Genomic DNA, 16,663 nt, shown 5'->3' with positions numbered 1-16,663 from the left:
TTTTCCCGGGTCACTTCTCTCTCCATGGCAAGTAGGTGACCAGGGGCACTGCCCACATCTCTACTGTTGGAAGGATTCCCTCTGACCACAGTGTTTCAGGGCCACCTGGAGCGCAGCTGCTTGTGGCTTATCCCACCTCCACGGCTGCCTCAGCTGTGAACAGAGGAACTTCCTTCTGTCAGCTGCTTACAATGAACCCTCCACTTGACAACAGATACTTGCCAAGGGGGATGAGTTGGTATAACTGTCCCTGTCCCAGATCTTGAGGTCCTCTCTTTCCCTATCAGGGGCCATTATGGCCTAGGAAACCCGTCTTATCAGAGCAGCTAGCCCTTTGGGAGGTTCTGCCACTCCTACGTGAAGTTCTCCCCTGATCTTCACTCTGCCCTCGAGCTGTACAAGATTCAGATTCACGCATTTCAGTGCTTCCTGCCAAGAGGTTTTCTCAAACTCTCACGCTTTGTTTTAAATCACCGGTTGAGATCTGCAATTTCCTTTCTTTAATGAATCAGTGACACTTAGCAATAGCCACTCAATTCTGTAGTCTTAATGGTTACGCTTTCCTTTTATCTCCCAAAAGCCAGAGACACTGTACCCGCTGGCACAGCCCCCTCACCTGTGTGCCATCCCAGTTCACTGCAGGTTAAAAGTCATAGCAGATGCACGGCCACCCCGTTCCCGTGACTACCTCCAGTGACGGGTCCTCACTCCCACCTGGTCAATGATGCGCCTCCAGCATCCTATCCCTGAGGCCTTCCAGGCCCAGGCCCTGCACCCACGGTCTGGTCTTTGTCCAGTTCCCAGGAGCAGAGTCTGAGACAGGCCTTCAGATTCCCATGATTTATTAGGCAGAGCTCTCAGGAGACACCTGAGATTAGGGAGGGAGGAGACAGACGAGGAAGGAGAAAGAGTTGAGCAATCATGTGGCCTCAGGTGAAGTCCAGCCTGACATGATCCTCAGAGAAGACTCTGGAACTAAATGCATTGCAGCAAAGAGCTGACCTTTGACAGCCGTTAGGCTGTGGGCCTCCTGGCAGGGGTATATGTGTACATGTGCCTCCCTGTCCGCTGGCAGCCAACACCCTTAGCCATGGAGGGATGGGTGCCAACCAGTAAAGGAGAGCTCGAAGAACCTTCCCAGTTCCCAGTTACCACAGGAACCTGTGATGATGGCAAAAAAGGCATGCTCAGAGGGACTTAGCAGAACCCAAGACCCAAAAGAGGGGGTTGTCATGAAACCTCGGAGAATAGAGTTTCAAGGAAGAGATGGCAGCAGTCAAATGCAGCTGTGAGGCCCACTCTCCAAAAGCAGCATCAACGTTGGTAACCAAGTCGTAGGTGAGCTTGCAAGAGAAGCCTCAGGGAACTTCAGAGCGTAGGCCGCTGGGCATGGCGGACGGTGGTCAAGGGAAGACAGTAAGTTGGGCAGTTTCCCAATTGAGAAGTCTTTGTAAGAAGGAGCAGAGAGACTGTGCAGCAGAGGGTGGGATGCAGGCTGTTGGACTGCAGGATGCCAGGGCCCACAGCTCAGATCCGGACCTGAGGAACACACTGCCCACCCTGCAAAGGGTAGGGGAGGGTGGGGGAGGGTGTAGGGGTGTAGGAGAGGGGCTGGCTGATGGAGTGAAGTCCCTATAGAGGAGGAAGTGGTGGTGTCAGGGGCTGGGAGGGATACCACATCCTGTGGGCCTGGGCAGAAGAAGACAAGGCTGAGGGAGGATAAAGGCAGGTTTGTGGGTGGGGGGTAGTTAGTGGGGTTTGTGTGATGGGGGTAACCTGCTTAGAGTGAGGTGGGCATGGCTGAGCAGGAGGCTGGAGCAGAGGACGGGGGAATGGGTGGGTGGGCATACAGACCATGCCTTGAGGTCAGTGAGGCTGGAGACCCTGGTTTGTCCTGGAATTCACCTGCGGGGCCCAGTGCCTCTCCCCAACAGCACCCTATGGCCTTATGCGGAGGGACAGTTGTGAGGCTCAGGGAGGAAGCTTTGCAGGGTGGGCAGTGTGTTCCCTTAACTTCCAGATAAACAAACCTCCCTTGCATTCTAGCTTCAGAACCTGAAACCAGCAATGCAAATGCAGACTTTGGCTGCTCACCCAACAGCCCGCTGAGACCTGCTACTTCCTCCCAGGGGTCTGGAAGGAGAAAAGTCCATGGGAAAAGCCCAGCAGAGGGCCTGGCTCTGGCTCCGGGGTGCTTGGAGTTCAGCTCCCTCACCCTCCTCCACCCCCGCTGCCCTCCCTCCCAAGCCTGGGGCCACATGTCACATCCTCCAGCCCATGGGTCATCTTGTGTTTCTGTTTTTCCCACCCTTCCTTCCTGCCTATAAGGCAATGACATTCAAACTTTTTGTTTTTAACCACAACCCACAAGTAATAATTTTACATCATGATTCAGCACACACACACACACACACACACACACACACACACACACACCTGCACTGAGTTTCATGACACAATCCTCACCCTTATTTCTAGGGTGCTCTTGATGTTTCTATTCTCGATTATTTCATTAACAAGTGCTGCTCACAACCCATCAAACTGATTTCTCAGGTCACTCAGCGACGGGTGGAGAAGCACTGCTCCTAGGCAATGGGGGGCAGGGTATGGACGAACAGGGGGCCACTTATTCAACCTGACAAGCTCAGGGGAGGCCCGCGTGGTGGCCTTACAAACTCAGAGACTGGAAGTAACCAGGTAGGATGGTGTAAAATGGAAACTTCCTAAGTCATGGCATCTAAGATAGTATCCCTTGAAGGTCAGAGCAATCTTCTTTTCCAGACCCCTCAGGGCACAGCCATCACCGGAGCACAGCCTTCTTTGTTAACCTGTGACTTAAATACCATCTCTACAGGCTGTAACTGTTACCTGTCCTGCACCCACCAGTGAAAAAGGAGTATGTGTCTGTCCATTTTTGTTGTTGTTGTTAATCCTCACCTGAGGATATTTTTCCATTGATTTTTAGAGAGAGTGGAAGGGACGGGGAGAGACAGAGAGAGAGAGAAACACCGATGTAAGAGAGACACACAGATTGGTTGCCTCAAGCCTGCAACTGAGATAAGTGCTCTTGACCAGAATCGAACCCAGGAACCTTCAATCTGCAGGCCAACACTATCCACTGAGCCAAACCGGCAGGGCGTGGTTTACGTTTTATCCAGTCTCAGAGCTCTCCCCGCTCTGCTTTCTCCCGCCTCCCTAATCTATCACCAGTGAATGTCATGTAACCCCATCTGTCTTCCACTTTGATTCAGATGAACAAAATAAGTAGCAAAACTGCCATTTTCCAGAGCATTTTCTCAGTCTGTTGAGATTTTGCTTTCCTACAATTGCTGACAGTTTGGTTCAAATAAACTCATAAAAATTCTCTACAGGTTTGGAGATTTCTCACGCCGACAGGGGGTGGGCCCTCCAGAAGCTCTCCCTTAAGCCCTCCCTGCTCCTCCCTGAGGAGTGTGTTCTCAGAGAAAACGCCTCCTGCCCTGTGATGCCTGCAGGAGGCAGTGCCTGAGGCTCAGCAGTGACCAGGATTACATAAAAAAAAAAAATGTTTTATTGATTTTAGAGCGAGGGGAAGGGAAGAGGGAGAAACATCAATGTGAAAGAGAAACACTGATCAGTTGCCTCCTGTATGCACCCCAACTGGGGGCTGAACCGGCATTCTGGGTATGAGCCCTGACCGGAAATCGAACCTGCGACCTTTGGTGACAGGACAACACTCAACCAACTGAGCCACACTGGTCAGGGCCAGTATTCCATTTTAATGTAAATCCTCCTTCTGTCCTTCACCTTCCATGTCCCACCAAAAAGAGAGACTGACCCCTTGGAGAGGCCCCCGAGGTGGGGGATTCCACAGGCAGTTTAGTAGCTGATGCAACCCCGCAGCCTGCACCCCAGCTCCCTGCTGCACACACGCCTCCTCACAATTAGACCTCACTCTCTTGACACACAGTCCCCCACACATGCCAGGGGACACATTGTGGGGTGCCATCTTTGGACCCGCCCTCACCAGGCCCTGAAGAGGGAAGGCCGCAGCAGCTATTTTGTGCCCACCGCTGGAAGCAGAGCTAAGAGCAGGCATGGCGACTGGATGCTGGGCTCCGGAATCAGACACCCTTCTCTGAACTTGGTGGGCACAGGGAAGGCAGTCAGTTGTGTCGGGTGCTGAGGCTGTAAGGATGTAAGGAGAGTTAGGACCTTGGCCTGGGGTGGGGCTGGAGCAAGAGAAGCCCAAGTAAAGTGCAGTCACAGGAAAGAAAACCCGAGGGTCCTTAGAGGGGAGGGTGCTGAGAACTGGGTGGCCAGGGAAAGACGTAGACAGTGGAGAGACAGCCAACTGAGAGAGTGACTAAGTCAACATCCAGAGCTTGAGGCCTGGGCTTCGTTTTTCATTCCCAAATGCTCTGGACAGCGCCCTCTGGGGCCGAAGATGGGGAACAGGCTCCTGTTCCTTAAACCCAGAAACCCAGTGTTGTTGGCTACCAGAGCCTGGCTAGCAACCCGGCCCTACTCAGACCCCGCTCCCCACCTGCCTGTCCCACCGCCAGGGCAGGGCCTGCTGACACAGGGGCTCAGAGGGCGAGGGCACAGGCTCTAAGGCTCTCACTGGGCCTGGGTTTCAGGGCCTCTTCCAGGAGCACCCAGGGCGGGGCTCCTCACACTCAACACCAAGCCACCTGCTTCCTTTCTTTTTCCTTCGCAGGGTGACTGGGCAGGGTGGTGGTTTAAAAGCAAAAACAAAAATGCCCAAACCACTCCTGAACGTTCACAAAATAGCTAATTCGCCAAACCTTCATTTTTGTCAATTTATTTAGAAAAAAATTAACATGGGCAAATGAGATACCTCAGTGTTACAACAGAGTATAGAAATGTCTAGCAATAGTCAAATAATTTGATCTTTAAATACAAAATAACCACATGAACACCTAATATACAGGTTTCATCTGAATACATATTTATTAGATAAATATTAGAAGTTGTCACATCATCTAACTACATACAGCTTTGCAAGACTAGAAACCACAATTACTTTTCTGAGCAGTTTAAAGTATGAAATGACTGCATTGTACACGATGTACAAAGACGATGGAGATTTCCGTGGGAGTTACTTCGGGCTGCACGGTGGGTGTGTTTATGTGTGTACGTGTGAATCACCTGTGATCATGATATCAAAAATTATACAAAGTATGAATTTGGTTACAATTTTCTTCTGAAATCCCCATTTCTTTTCATTATTTCCATAGCACCCTAAAAATACACAGGTGGCAGGACTAGTACACTGAAGCTAAATAGTACATGTAGGTAAAATAAAAACAAACAGAACAAAAATTCCTTTCCACACGGGGTCAGAGTATATTACATAGTGAGACAGATGCAGAGAGACCTCACAAATGCTAACAACAGGATCTAGTTTTTCACGTTAAGATGGAGTTCCAAGCCTTTTGTTTTGTAAAATAAAAACAATACACATTCCAAGGGAAATGAATGCATCTGTTAACATGTCTCTATTTCTCATTTACATATGTACACACGTCCCTTGAGTCGCTGCTGCTGACATCACCCTGCCCTGGTGGGTCAGGTGGAGGGAGCAGACATGTAGCTCTCTGGGGGTGTAGGGCTTCCATTAGGGACAAAGTATTAGACGTTTCTTAAAAAATAAAATGGTTACAGGGAACATGATACATGGGTAAAGCTTCAAACCAAGGAGATGGGGTGATTGCCTGCACTGGGGCCTCCCTGCTGGCCGCCGGCGCCCTGACCGTCTGTGGAGTGGCAGCCTGTGGCCTGGTGCATGCCTGGCGCGGAGAGGGGGCTTGCCGAGGCCTCGTTTTTGCTGAGGTTACTTATGGCTCCAAGTGGTCATCCAAACAGGATCAGGGAAGCATCTCCTGAGCTCAGAATTGCCCTGCTGGGGGAGGCTGCCCCTGGAATCTGCCATCAGCTGGGGCTTTCCCAGCCCGGGAGCTCATGCCTCCCTGGCCCCCTGGCCTGGCCCCCAAATCGCTCTGGAAGAGTTCGTCCCCAGAGGGAGGGCTTCGACACCTTGGTTCAGGAAGGCTCTTTGCTGAACTTGCTGGTGGGGGCTCTTGAGAAAGGGGATCCGGGCAACCTGCCTCGGGTATGGGCCCAGGCTTCCCCAGAGAGGGCGGAGGAGGTGCCTGGACCTGGCTGTGGGAGAAGTGACCTTCTGCACTAGGAAGCTGTGGGCAGGTCAGCTGAGCAGAGCAGGGACACCCCGACAAGAACCAGAATGAACCCCAGGCCTCTCTGGGGAAAAGTACACGGCAGGAAGCAGGAACTTCTAGGGAAGGTGTCTGTAAGTCTGTCTCGGGCAGAACATTCCCACACACCCCACACACCAGCCTACCAGCCGGGGCTGTCAGCACTGGGCAAGGATGGCTGCATGCTCACTGCTGCGTCTTGGCCCACCATCCTGGGCGTGGCTCTCCCAGTGGGCAGCCTGGTCTCTAACTCACAGCACAGCCACCTCTGCGCTTCGTCCCTTCATCGGTACAAATAGCCCTGGTTGCTTTTTTGTTTTTGTGTTTTTTTTAAAAAAGGACTCGGTCTTTGTCGTTGAGTCAAGGCATTTTAAAAACACCAGCAAAGGCTATAACCAGGTCATGAAAATGCTGAAGATTATCAAAGACAATACTAAAATATTCACAAAGATATTTACAAAAGCAATTCTTAAAATAATTGATTTGCATACTGAACACCACACTTTTTGAAAAAACCTCAACAACGGGACAAAGGAAACAAGGTGGGAGCGGACAACGGCAGCTTTCCTTCAGGAAACGTTGTGCTGGCCGCTGGTAGTGACTAGAAATCGACAGCTGGGCCCCGTCCAGGTCAGAGGCAGAGGAGTGCTGGGACCACCCGCCAAGCCCCACCCCGAGGGAGCCGGAGGCTGGGAACACACGGTGGACAGGAGAGCAGGAGGCCCCAGGCAGCAGCAGGGAGGGGCGCAGCGAATTTACAGACGTGACACGAGTGAGCCGCCGGCCTAGCAGCGTCCCAGGCCGTGCGGTGGAGGGAGCAGAGGACACAGCTACCCGGAGACTCAGAGCAGTCTGAGTGGAGCCACATGGTGGAGGGAAACCAGAGGCTGCTCTGTCTGAACCAGCAGGAGTGTGGGGTGAGCTTTTGACGGCAGAGGGACACAGAGGGGAGCAGCTGGCAGCCAAGCGTGGTGTCTGAAACCGCCATGAAGACACCCTTGATGCTTGTGTGTGCACCCCAGCACACATGGGCAGCCTCGGACACCGGCAGCCAGACAGCGGGGGCTAGAGATACCGATGCCGGGTTCCTGCTGCTAAGCCTGCACACACCTGAGCCTGCATCTCCCATGCCTTTCCACCATCCCACCTTGCCGTCTTGGGGGGACAAAGGGGAATCAGTAGAGAGGGAAGTGGGTATTCCACATAGCAGTCTGGGAGAGGTGGGAGAGGAGCAGGAGGGAGGACACAGAACACATGGGGAGAAACGGTTTGCTTGCTGTCCAAGTCCAATGTTCTTTTCTCCAGATGACTTTGTAGCTTTAGGCTGTTGTTCAAAACCAGGAGTGGCCTGGAGCAGTTTTAAGTTGCCATTCCTACTGACCACCTGGCGGCATTCCCCCGCCCCCAACTAAGGGCACAATAATTTCTGCTGGGCACTCACTCTCTGCCCTCCCAGGCCCGAGTCCAAGGTCGTGGAGCCACCTGCTGTGCTGTCCTGGCTCTGAGGAGGCCCTGACCCTCTCCCCACCAGTCCCCAAGCAGGAATGGCACACCCTCTCTCAAACACAGCATCGTGTCCTTCTCTGCTTGCTAAGTGAGTGTCTACAGGGTATCTTGGCTAGAGGTCAGGGGTCAAGTGTCAGCCTTGGCCCTCCGTGAGTGCGCTTTCCCAGAGGCTTGTGCTTTTCTGTGGTGGGTGATGGTGGTGGGCGGGCTGTTCTCCCTGCAGCCAACTGTCACTGCTCCCCAGGGCTTGGCCGCCTGGGGCTGGGGGCTTCTTTCAGCCTCAGTCACAGAAGGAGGCTCTGGGCCAGGAAGCAGGGGAGCAGGGTTAGTTTGGAAACTGGAAGAACCTGGCGGCCACTGGAGGTCAGCACACGGAGGGACCAGGAAGCTGTCGGGTGTCCTCTCACCGCGCTTTCATCGTGAGGGTCATCTTCCAGGCCTGCTCCACGCACCGGCTCCAGACCACAGCCTTCACAGGGCACCCTCCGCGCTGAGGCCACGGCAGGGGGGAGGGTCTGAGGACTCGGCTCCCAGCGGGAAAGTGTGTAGGATGACGGGAAGGAGCGGAGTGGGGAGGGATGGCCCCGGCGGAGGGCGGGCTTCAGTTGTTCTCAAAGAGAGACAGGAGGTCATCGTTACTATTGCTCGGCAGGTCTGGGGGGTCCAGGTACGAGAGGAGCTCGTCGGGATTTGTGAGTTCTGGCAGGAGCTGGAAAAAAAATACAGAAGCCAGATGAGGTGCTGGCTGAGGGGCTGGTGAAGGACATGGGGCATCCCATGCCCGTTCCCTTGCCTGCCTGCCTCCCAGGGTCCTGGCCCGACAGGGGAAGCCAACTGCTGCTAGCTGTCCCCAAATACACGTGGCCACGTGTGGTCTGGGGCACCCATGCTTGTTTCAAGCCCACCAGCTGGGAAGGCCCCTGGCGGGGCAGAGGCTTCCTCACAGCAGTTCCTCTGGCTCCAGCACCTGCCCCAAGGACCTGCAGGTCCAGTGGGCCTCCCAGCGGAACCCACTGTGCACGGAGGCGGCCCCTGCAGCTCCTGCCTCCCATATCTCGCGCTCTCAGGAGCTCTCCGCTCTCCGCTCTCCGCTCCGTGGCAGGCCCGTGGCGGGCAGGCAGCACCGGCCCTGGGCAGAGGCTGCACAGTCCCTACCCTCTACCCTGAGGTCCTTGGCGTCTTCCTGTCACACGGGGGTCCTCGTGAATCTAAGGCACCCCCTGGCCTGGTTGGTGGAGAGCTGGGCAGAGCCCATGGTGACCGTACAGCGAGGGCACCCATTCACCCCAGACTGACACTGTGGGGCCAAGGGTGCCGGGGCTGGGGCTGCAGGGCAGGAGCGGCTGAGGAGAGGGCAGGCCTCCTTCCTGGGAATCTAGAGCTGGGGGCTGGGAGGCAGGGCAAGTTCTGCAGGTTTCCCATCTAGCCCTGGCCCCGCCCCCAGCATTCCCAGCATCTCTTCCCCTCTTTCAGACCATCCAGGTCTCAGGTGTGAGACTGAGTTGTCAGCCTCCCACATCTGCCTCAGTAGCCCCGTGACCAGAGGCTGGCCCCTCACCCCATTCAGGGGCCTGTCTCAGAGTGAGCGATGGAGCAAGCAGAAGCAAGGGCATGGATAACACACGGACAAGAAACTGGAGACAGACAAACACCAGTGAGACAGAGGGGCTGTCATTCCAGCCCCTCCCCTGCCCCGGGCCAGAGAGTGTGGCAGACACGGAGATGGCAAACTCAATGTGGGCGGAGAGGGGGAGGAAAGGAGGGGGAGAAGGGCAGGAGCCTTCTATGCTGCCTCCGGACCGGGTCCAGAGGGACTCTGTGAGAGCCTGGGGAAGGTGGGGCGAGGCTGGGCTGCAGGACCGTGGCCAAGGGGCGAGGGGCAGGGGCTGGTAGGGCAAGGGAGGGGACCCTCGGACCCTCAGTGAGGCTTCCCCATGGTGGGGTTTCCTGGTTTTGAAGCCTGGGGAGACAAGCTGCCTGGGCCCACACACCACCCACCCAGCCCCTCACAGCTACACCTCCTCCACCCGGGCCTTGAGCCTCAACACCCAGCCCTGCTCTTTGGGCAGGTCTTGGGCGCCAGGCCTAGCCCCAGGCCAAGGCAAGTGGGGACCCCAACTTACATCCAGCGAAGGCTCCGGCATGTCGGATGCTCCCTGCGCTCCGGCCTGACCCTCTAAGGCTGAGGAGGGGTTAAAGGTCAGGTCGCTGTGTGGATGGTTGCTGGGAGCGGCCTGTGGCGGTTGCCGGGGAGGCTGGGAAGGAGGAGGAGGAGCCCCACTGTGATGTAATGGAGGCCCTGACTGGCTGCTGGGGTGTGGGACGTGCAAACCTTGTTGTATGGAGGGATGGGGCTGGTCAGAACTGCCAGCGTGTGGCATCTGTGGAGGAGGAGAGAGCAGGAGAAAAGAAAGGTGAGGTGACGAGGTACAGCGACGGGATGCCTGGAGAAATGAGAACCAAACAAAACCAGGAAAACAACAAACCCCCAAAACAGAGCCAACCCCTACAAAGCTGAATGCTGCTTTTGTTTTTTTGCAGAGAAACAAACAAAATTCTCCCCCAAAACTGCCAGTCGGGGAGGTTGTGGAGGGCAAGGTGGGGAAGGGGCCTCTGAGGCTGTGGGTCCAGGAGGGAGGTGGCCAGGGGCTTGGAGATGAGCAGACAGTGAGGGCCAGGCCCTGGGAGCCCGCCGCCTCCCAGCCTGGACTCCACCACAATGAACAACAGCGAGGGCAGGATGGACAAGCACAATGGGCATGTTTCCAGGGCGGAGGGTGGGAGAGTGCTGCTGGCAGCATGGTGCGGGCGCCCAAGGGCCGGGGGAGGAGAGCAGACACGGACAGACAGCAATGGGGCAGGCGTGCAGCTCATGGGTCTGTGCCCCCCAAGTGGGCACACAGGTTTCCTCCAGGAGCCTCAGTACTGGCCCTGCCTGATGCCCTGGGGCAGGGAGAACTGAGCCTCAGTCAAAGGAGCCGAGTGGGGCCTCCCAGACTCTTCCTCCTGCCACCCACCAACTGGCTGTACTCCGGGGTGCTACGGAAGGCGGGCACCTCCTCACCAATAGGGCACCAGGGCTCGCCCAGGGGCCGCCTTGCTAAGGTGGAGGTGGGTGGTGCCTCTCTGACAGGTGAACTAGAGGACCCACTTTCTCCCGTGGGCATACACACTGGACATGGGGGCTGTGGGTGGGCAGGGGAGGTGGTGGGTGGGACTTAAACTTCCCCTGCTAGTCTGTTTGCTGTCCCCCTTCCTTCAGAGCTTAGGTCTTGTAGAGAAAGGCTGAGTCCAAGCCCTCACCCACCCCCAGCACACCTGCCAGGCCCTCTGCCCACGCACACTGCCAGTGAGGGGAGCGCACGAACTCACCAGGGCATCCTGGTGAGCAAATGTCTCCTTGGTCTTTGGTACGTCCTCCCCTCCCCACCTTCTGGGTCACTCGAAGCATTCCTTTTTCCCTTTGTGGGTTTGAAAATGGCAACCACACCTTCCCTGATCTCTAGACTAGTTCCTCTTCCTGTTCCCTCTGGCTGTGGGCTGGCCTCTGCCCTTGGCCCAGGTGGCCCCTCGAAGCAGTGCCCCTTCAGCTGAGGCCCTGAGATTGGGGCCCAGGGCACCAAGTGTGAGGTACACATGAGGTGAGAAGGACCAGGAGGAGCTGGAGAGATAGGGCCAGCTTCTGACTCCCACCCGTGCCTGTGGATGCTCCACAGTGCACATTCTGGGGGGCAGGAAGGGGCTCCATACTCCCAGGGCATCCCAGCCCAGGACAGTCTCCAGATGTGCTGACACAGCTGTTCCCTTTGGCCCTGACATTTTGCTGGAGTGTCTCAGGACCCAGAGGGGCACGTGCTCTCTGGACCTGCTGATAATACCTGTTGACCTGCCACCTGGCATGGGCCTTGAGTGAACCAGCACCTGGCTGAATCCCTCCCGCCAGTCCCTGCGCACGGGATCCTGCCCAGCTGTGTGCTCAGCTGGGGCAGGCTGCCCTGGTGGGGCAGGTGTGGGGGGAGTTCATCTGTGACCACACCACCCCACCCCACCTTGCACCGCTGTACTTCTGGGTCCAGTTGCCATCTATGGAGAGCCCAGAAACGGGGAAGGACAGTGCATATTTGGGGAGCCTCCTGGGGGACCATGAAGTCAATTCACAGGCTTAGATCCCCGAGGAACCAGACGCAGGGCTAACAAGGCAAGAGAAAGTCGCGCTGGACACAGGAGGTGAACGACATCTACTGCCACTTGCCTGTGCTGGGGATTGGGAGGGCTCCGATGTGCAGCATGTGAGAGTCGGGGGGGTGTGGGGTGCTGGGAACTGTGAGGGCTCCGATGTGCAGCATGTGAGAGTCGGGGGGTGTGAGGTGCTGGGAACTGTGAGGGCTCTAATGTGTAGCATGTGAGAGTTGGGGGGGGGGTGTGGGGTGCTGGCCATGGAATTCTAAGGACCTGGGGGGCAGGGCTGGGAAAGGCCTCCAGAAGTAGAGAGCCCCATAGGGCAGAAAGTACCTAGCCAAAGCCCCGAGAAAGCAGCTATTTCTGACCAGGCATTCGGGGGTCCTGTGGGAAAGCTGCTAGAGAGCCCCTCACCCAGATTCCTGGTTCTACCACTGTGCTAACTATCAGGTGGCTCTGGCCCCAGGATGGCCCACTCTCAGTGGCAGGGCCACCTCCATGTCAGGTGTGTGGAACACGGCCCAGCCCAGAGGCCCCTTCCTTCGAGGCCACGTGATGAAGGGCTTGAATGGAGCCTTCTGGTGTAGGATGACCCAACCTGCTGCCAAACAGGACCCCTCTGAGGGAGCCCTGAGCTTCCCTCCTGCCATGTGGCCCAGGACCCACTGCTGGGCCTCAGCACCCTCCTCCCACTCGTTCTCTCCTCAGGAGCAGACAGCATCACTGAAGCCTCAGACTTTGGCCCAAAGGCTTTCCCCCAAACCCCGACTGTTCTTGCTCCCTTCAGGCCCTGCCAGAACTTTGCTCCATTAGTGCAAGGCCCGCGTCTGTCCTGCTTCTATCAGGTACAAGGCCCAGCCCGGGTACAGGCTAAGGAAACACCTTTAAATCAAGTGGGAAATATCCAGTGCTCACTGGCTTCCCACCTCTGCCGCCAGGGCCACGCGGTGGGGAAGTCTCTGGGTGGCAATGGACACCTTGCCTGCAAGGGCTTTCTCAGCAGTGCAGGGATGTGTAACAGGTAAAATGGGACAAGAGTGAATATGCCCAGGATAAGCAGATTTCCTGGCATTTTTGCAGGAGGTGGTGATACCCCAAGGATTCAGATCCCTAGGGAGTAAGTTCCTGGGTTTGGGACAAAATTCTACATGGTTGGGGCTACAGTAAGATAATGTAAGTGTGTATCTAAGTGGGGGAGAGAGGGAGGGAATGGCATGCGGGGATGTGTACAGTGTTTGTGTGAGGTTGTAGATGGGGTGTGCATATATGTGAGGCTGTACATGGGATGTACATGCATGTGAGGCTGTACATGGGATGTGTAAGTGTGTGAGGCTGTACATGGGGATGTACATGTTTGTGAGGTTGTACATGGGGGTGTGCATGTGTGTGAAGTTGAAGATGGGTGTGTGCATGTGAGTTAAGGTTGTACATGGAGTGTGCAAGTGTGTGAGGCTGTACATGGAGTGTGCAAGTGTGTGAGGCTGTACATGGAGGTGTGCATGTGTGTGAGGCTGTACATGGGTTGTGCATGTGTGTATGCAGGGAGGAGCCCGAAGCTTCCATCTCCTGAGCCTGTGTCCTGGGTGATACAGGTTCAAGGGTGCCAATGGGCTATGACGCAGCCCCAGGTAGTCTCTTACTTCTTCCTGAGCCCCCAAACCCAATTCTCAGTCCTCCCCTTGGCCTGGGAGGAATGAGGCAAACGTTAGAAGGTTGTGGGGGAGCCGTCTGCCCATCAGCCCCACGGAGAAGTGGAAGCTGGGGAGGTGGGATGAGGAAGCGGTACTCACAGTTTCCTGCATGGGGTGGCTGAGGGGCTTCTCCAGGGCAGCCATGTTGTTGGGCATGTCTGGTGGGTGGGAGAGCTGGGGGGGCCCGTGCATGAAGTCGTTCATGGACGTCCCGCCAGGGTTCCCATGGGGGAAGTCAAAGTTGCCGTGGCCCTGGTAGTTGTTGCCTGGGGGGAACAAATGGGCGGGGTCACTGCAGGGAAGACAGCACCCCTGGGTTGCAGGCAGTGTAAAACCAAGTCCTGTCCTTCTGAGGCCTGAGCTGGCTCCTGCAGCCTCAGCGTCCGGGCTGTGCCATGGGCAGTGATGCGACCTTGTCCAGTGGGCCTCAGCCCCAGGGCCTGTGCTGCTCTACAGCTATGAGGGGCTGAGTGGGAGAAAGGGGGGCCTGGTCCCTGTGGGCAGGGGACATGGAGTGAGGCCCACGTCTCAGGCCTCCACAGGATATGCTGAGCTAGCCCCTGGATGTGCTTCCCCCAAAGCTGCCACAGGGCTGCACCTCATGGCTGGGAAGACCATCCCAGAACGGGTCAGGATCTGCCAAATTCACAAAGAAAACTGCATCAGAATCAAGACGACACCGTTAGAAGCCAGCTGTCTGGCCTCCCGGCTGCTGTTCTCCAGCATGTGGCCTTGGCGAGAGGTCAGATCAGCACTCGGGGAAGCTGGGCCCTTGGCATGCTGCGGACACATGCTGTGGGCCACTGGCTGGGTGGGCTAGCCCCTCTGGGCCTGTATCACAGGAGCTCTGTGGACCTAAGAGCAGGATCCTATGAGGGGGTGGGTACTTTCTAGAAATGGCCATATGGTGAAACTTGGTTTGGGCAGCAGAGAGTAAGAGGTCAGAGATGGTGACCTTGGTAGCCCAAGGCTGAAGCTCCAAACCCTGGGACTCTGCCCCTGGCAGGGTGGGAGCGTTGCCAAGACAGGGACAATATAGATGTCAGAGACGAGGGAAGGGCAGAGAACTCCATGTGCGAGTATTCTGCTGGTCCCAGTAAGCACTGAGGCTGGGGAAAGGGTGGCAGTGTGCCCCTAGCAAAGCAGGCTCGGGAACCCCTGGGCTTGGCACCTGCCTGCCTGGAGTCGGGAGGAGGCCAGGCGGGGCGGTGGCGGGGGGGGGGGGGTGGGTGGGTGGGTGGCGGCTGGGAGAGGCAGGAGGCTGGCTCATGAGGCAGCTCTTCACTCAGGCTTCCCAGCTGGGCACCAACCACAGGGCTGGATGGTACAGGCAGTTGGACTAAGATGGGAGGTGCATGGGCCGCCGTACCCCCCAAGTCCAATGATGTGGGATTGTCCTGGGGGGCGTATGCCACCTCTGCCTCTTCACACCACCCCCCATTCCACCTGCCACCATCAGCAAAGAACTCCTTTGTCCCCGCTGGGATCCCGGTGCTGCCCTCCTTGTTTGGCGTCACCTACCTTGGTTGCTGTAGTCGTTGGAGTTGTTGGCCCCAGGCGGAGGCGGGAGTGGGTATGGGGATGGGCCAGGGCCCAGGGCTGCGATCATCTCCATAACATTGGGCATGATCATCTGGCTGGGACTCATGGTCTTGAACCGCTTGGAGGGGATGCCGTCAGGGTCATCCTTAATGTGCAGGTCTGACTTGATGGGCACTGGCCGCCAGCTGCATGTGGGGTCGATGGTGACCTCTTCAAACTCGGAGCTGGAGGAGGAGGGGGCAGAGCTGAGGCCGCAGGGGGCAGAGCTGTGAATAGGAGGTGTCCCTGCCCAGGTCCCCTGCCCCAGGCCTATGACAGAGGTATGGGGTTTTTACATCACATGAGAGATAGGGAGACTGAGGCTAGGAAAAGCAAGTGGCCGGCACAGGGCAGCTGGCCCCACCCAGGAAGTGGCTGTTGGGGGCACTGTCAGCTTCCTACCCTGGCTGAGTTTGGTCCTTTCTGTGAAGTGCATTTGCCCCCAGAGGTAAAGTCAGAGGAAGGTGAGAGATGGGTAAGTGGTTTTCTAGCCCAGGGTGTCAGGGATGTTGACATGCTCACTCACCCAATGCAGGCTGCCATCCCCTCTTCCCCCTGCCCCCCACGCTCCTTGCTGGGAGCCACTTACTGTTGGATGGCATTCAGGATGCCCCACATGTACTGATCCACCTCCAGGCCTTCCAGCAGAGCAGTTTTACTGGAAAAGGGAGAAAAGGCTTGGCCATGCTCCTGGACACTAAGGGGTGAGGGCACAGCCCATCCCGCCCACTGTGTCAACCACACTCCATCCCCGCTGCTGGTTATGCTGCAAGCACTGCCAGGAGGCGGCCCTGTGACAGCTTGACACGGGAGTGTGACTATGTACAGCTCCTGTCATCCCAGCCTCTGCTGTATGTGGGTTCTCGCTAGCTTTTAGGGCCGGCAGAGGTGCTAGACCCCAAAGAGCAGGGCCGGAGGGAGGCCTGAGGAGCTCTGTTGGGGTGGGCGTCACTCACTTGCACACAGGACACCGCCAGGTCCCTCTCTCACAATTCAGCTGCAGGTATGACTCCAGGTCAAAGCACTGTGGAAGCCAACAGATAGACAGACAGACATATGGACAGACAGAAGAGATCAGGACTCTCAGACACTGCTTTTATGCAACGTTACTGCTCCTGAGACCCTATGAAGGCCTCTCACCAGGGAGGGAGACATGGTGGAGAGACACAGGGCTGGCTGTTGGGTGGGGTTACTTTGCTGTCCCCGCACGCCTCTGCCCAGCCCCCCTCACACCACCCTGTGCCTACATCCTTCCTGGTTCCCCCGCAGCAACCCCTCACGGGTTGTGCTCTTGACTGCCCCTCTTGCTGGGGCTGGGGGCAGCATGGACTTCAGTCTCCCATCCGCCCAGCCCAGGTTCTGAGGACACATGTGGTCCAGCTCATCAGCATGTCAAATAAGTGACCAGATGTCCATCTTGCCCACATCATTCTCCCATAGGAAGCTCTGGGAGGGTGAGTGGGAGGGTGGGGCTGAGAAGGCAGCTGG

At 56.7% G+C, this 16,663-nt stretch overlaps 1 protein-coding gene across 4 annotated transcripts in view; it reads right to left on the bottom strand.

Annotated features, from left to right (window-relative positions):
* Window positions 1–4,928: 4,928 nt before the first annotated feature.
* The window catches only part of ZMIZ1 (zinc finger MIZ-type containing 1), a 222,102-nt gene continuing 210,367 nt past the window's right edge, over window positions 4,929–16,663 (bottom strand). For 3 of the 4 annotated variants that reach the window (XM_080642496.1, XM_080642497.1, XM_080642499.1), the window contains 6 exons: window positions 16,132–16,199; window positions 15,765–15,833; window positions 15,116–15,360; window positions 13,694–13,860; window positions 9,848–10,105; window positions 4,929–8,433 (listed from right to left, as the gene is read on the bottom strand). In XM_080642496.1, coding sequence (XP_080498622.1) covers window positions 8,326–8,433; window positions 9,848–10,105; window positions 13,694–13,860; window positions 15,116–15,360; window positions 15,765–15,833; window positions 16,132–16,199 — 915 coding nt within the window. In that variant the 3' untranslated portion in view covers window positions 4,929–8,325. The remainder of the gene's footprint in view (window positions 8,434–9,847; window positions 10,106–13,693; window positions 13,861–15,115; window positions 15,361–15,764; window positions 15,834–16,131; window positions 16,200–16,663) is intronic. The other variant, XM_080642498.1, reaches the window with a different exon arrangement.

The sequence above is a fragment of the Plecotus auritus genome (genome assembly GCF_963455305.1).
Source record: "Plecotus auritus genome assembly, chromosome: 9".
Classification (NCBI taxonomy): domain Eukaryota; kingdom Metazoa; phylum Chordata; class Mammalia; order Chiroptera; family Vespertilionidae; genus Plecotus; species Plecotus auritus.
Note: the sequence above shows the minus strand (reverse complement) of the source record. Positions and strands in the feature narration are given on the sequence as shown.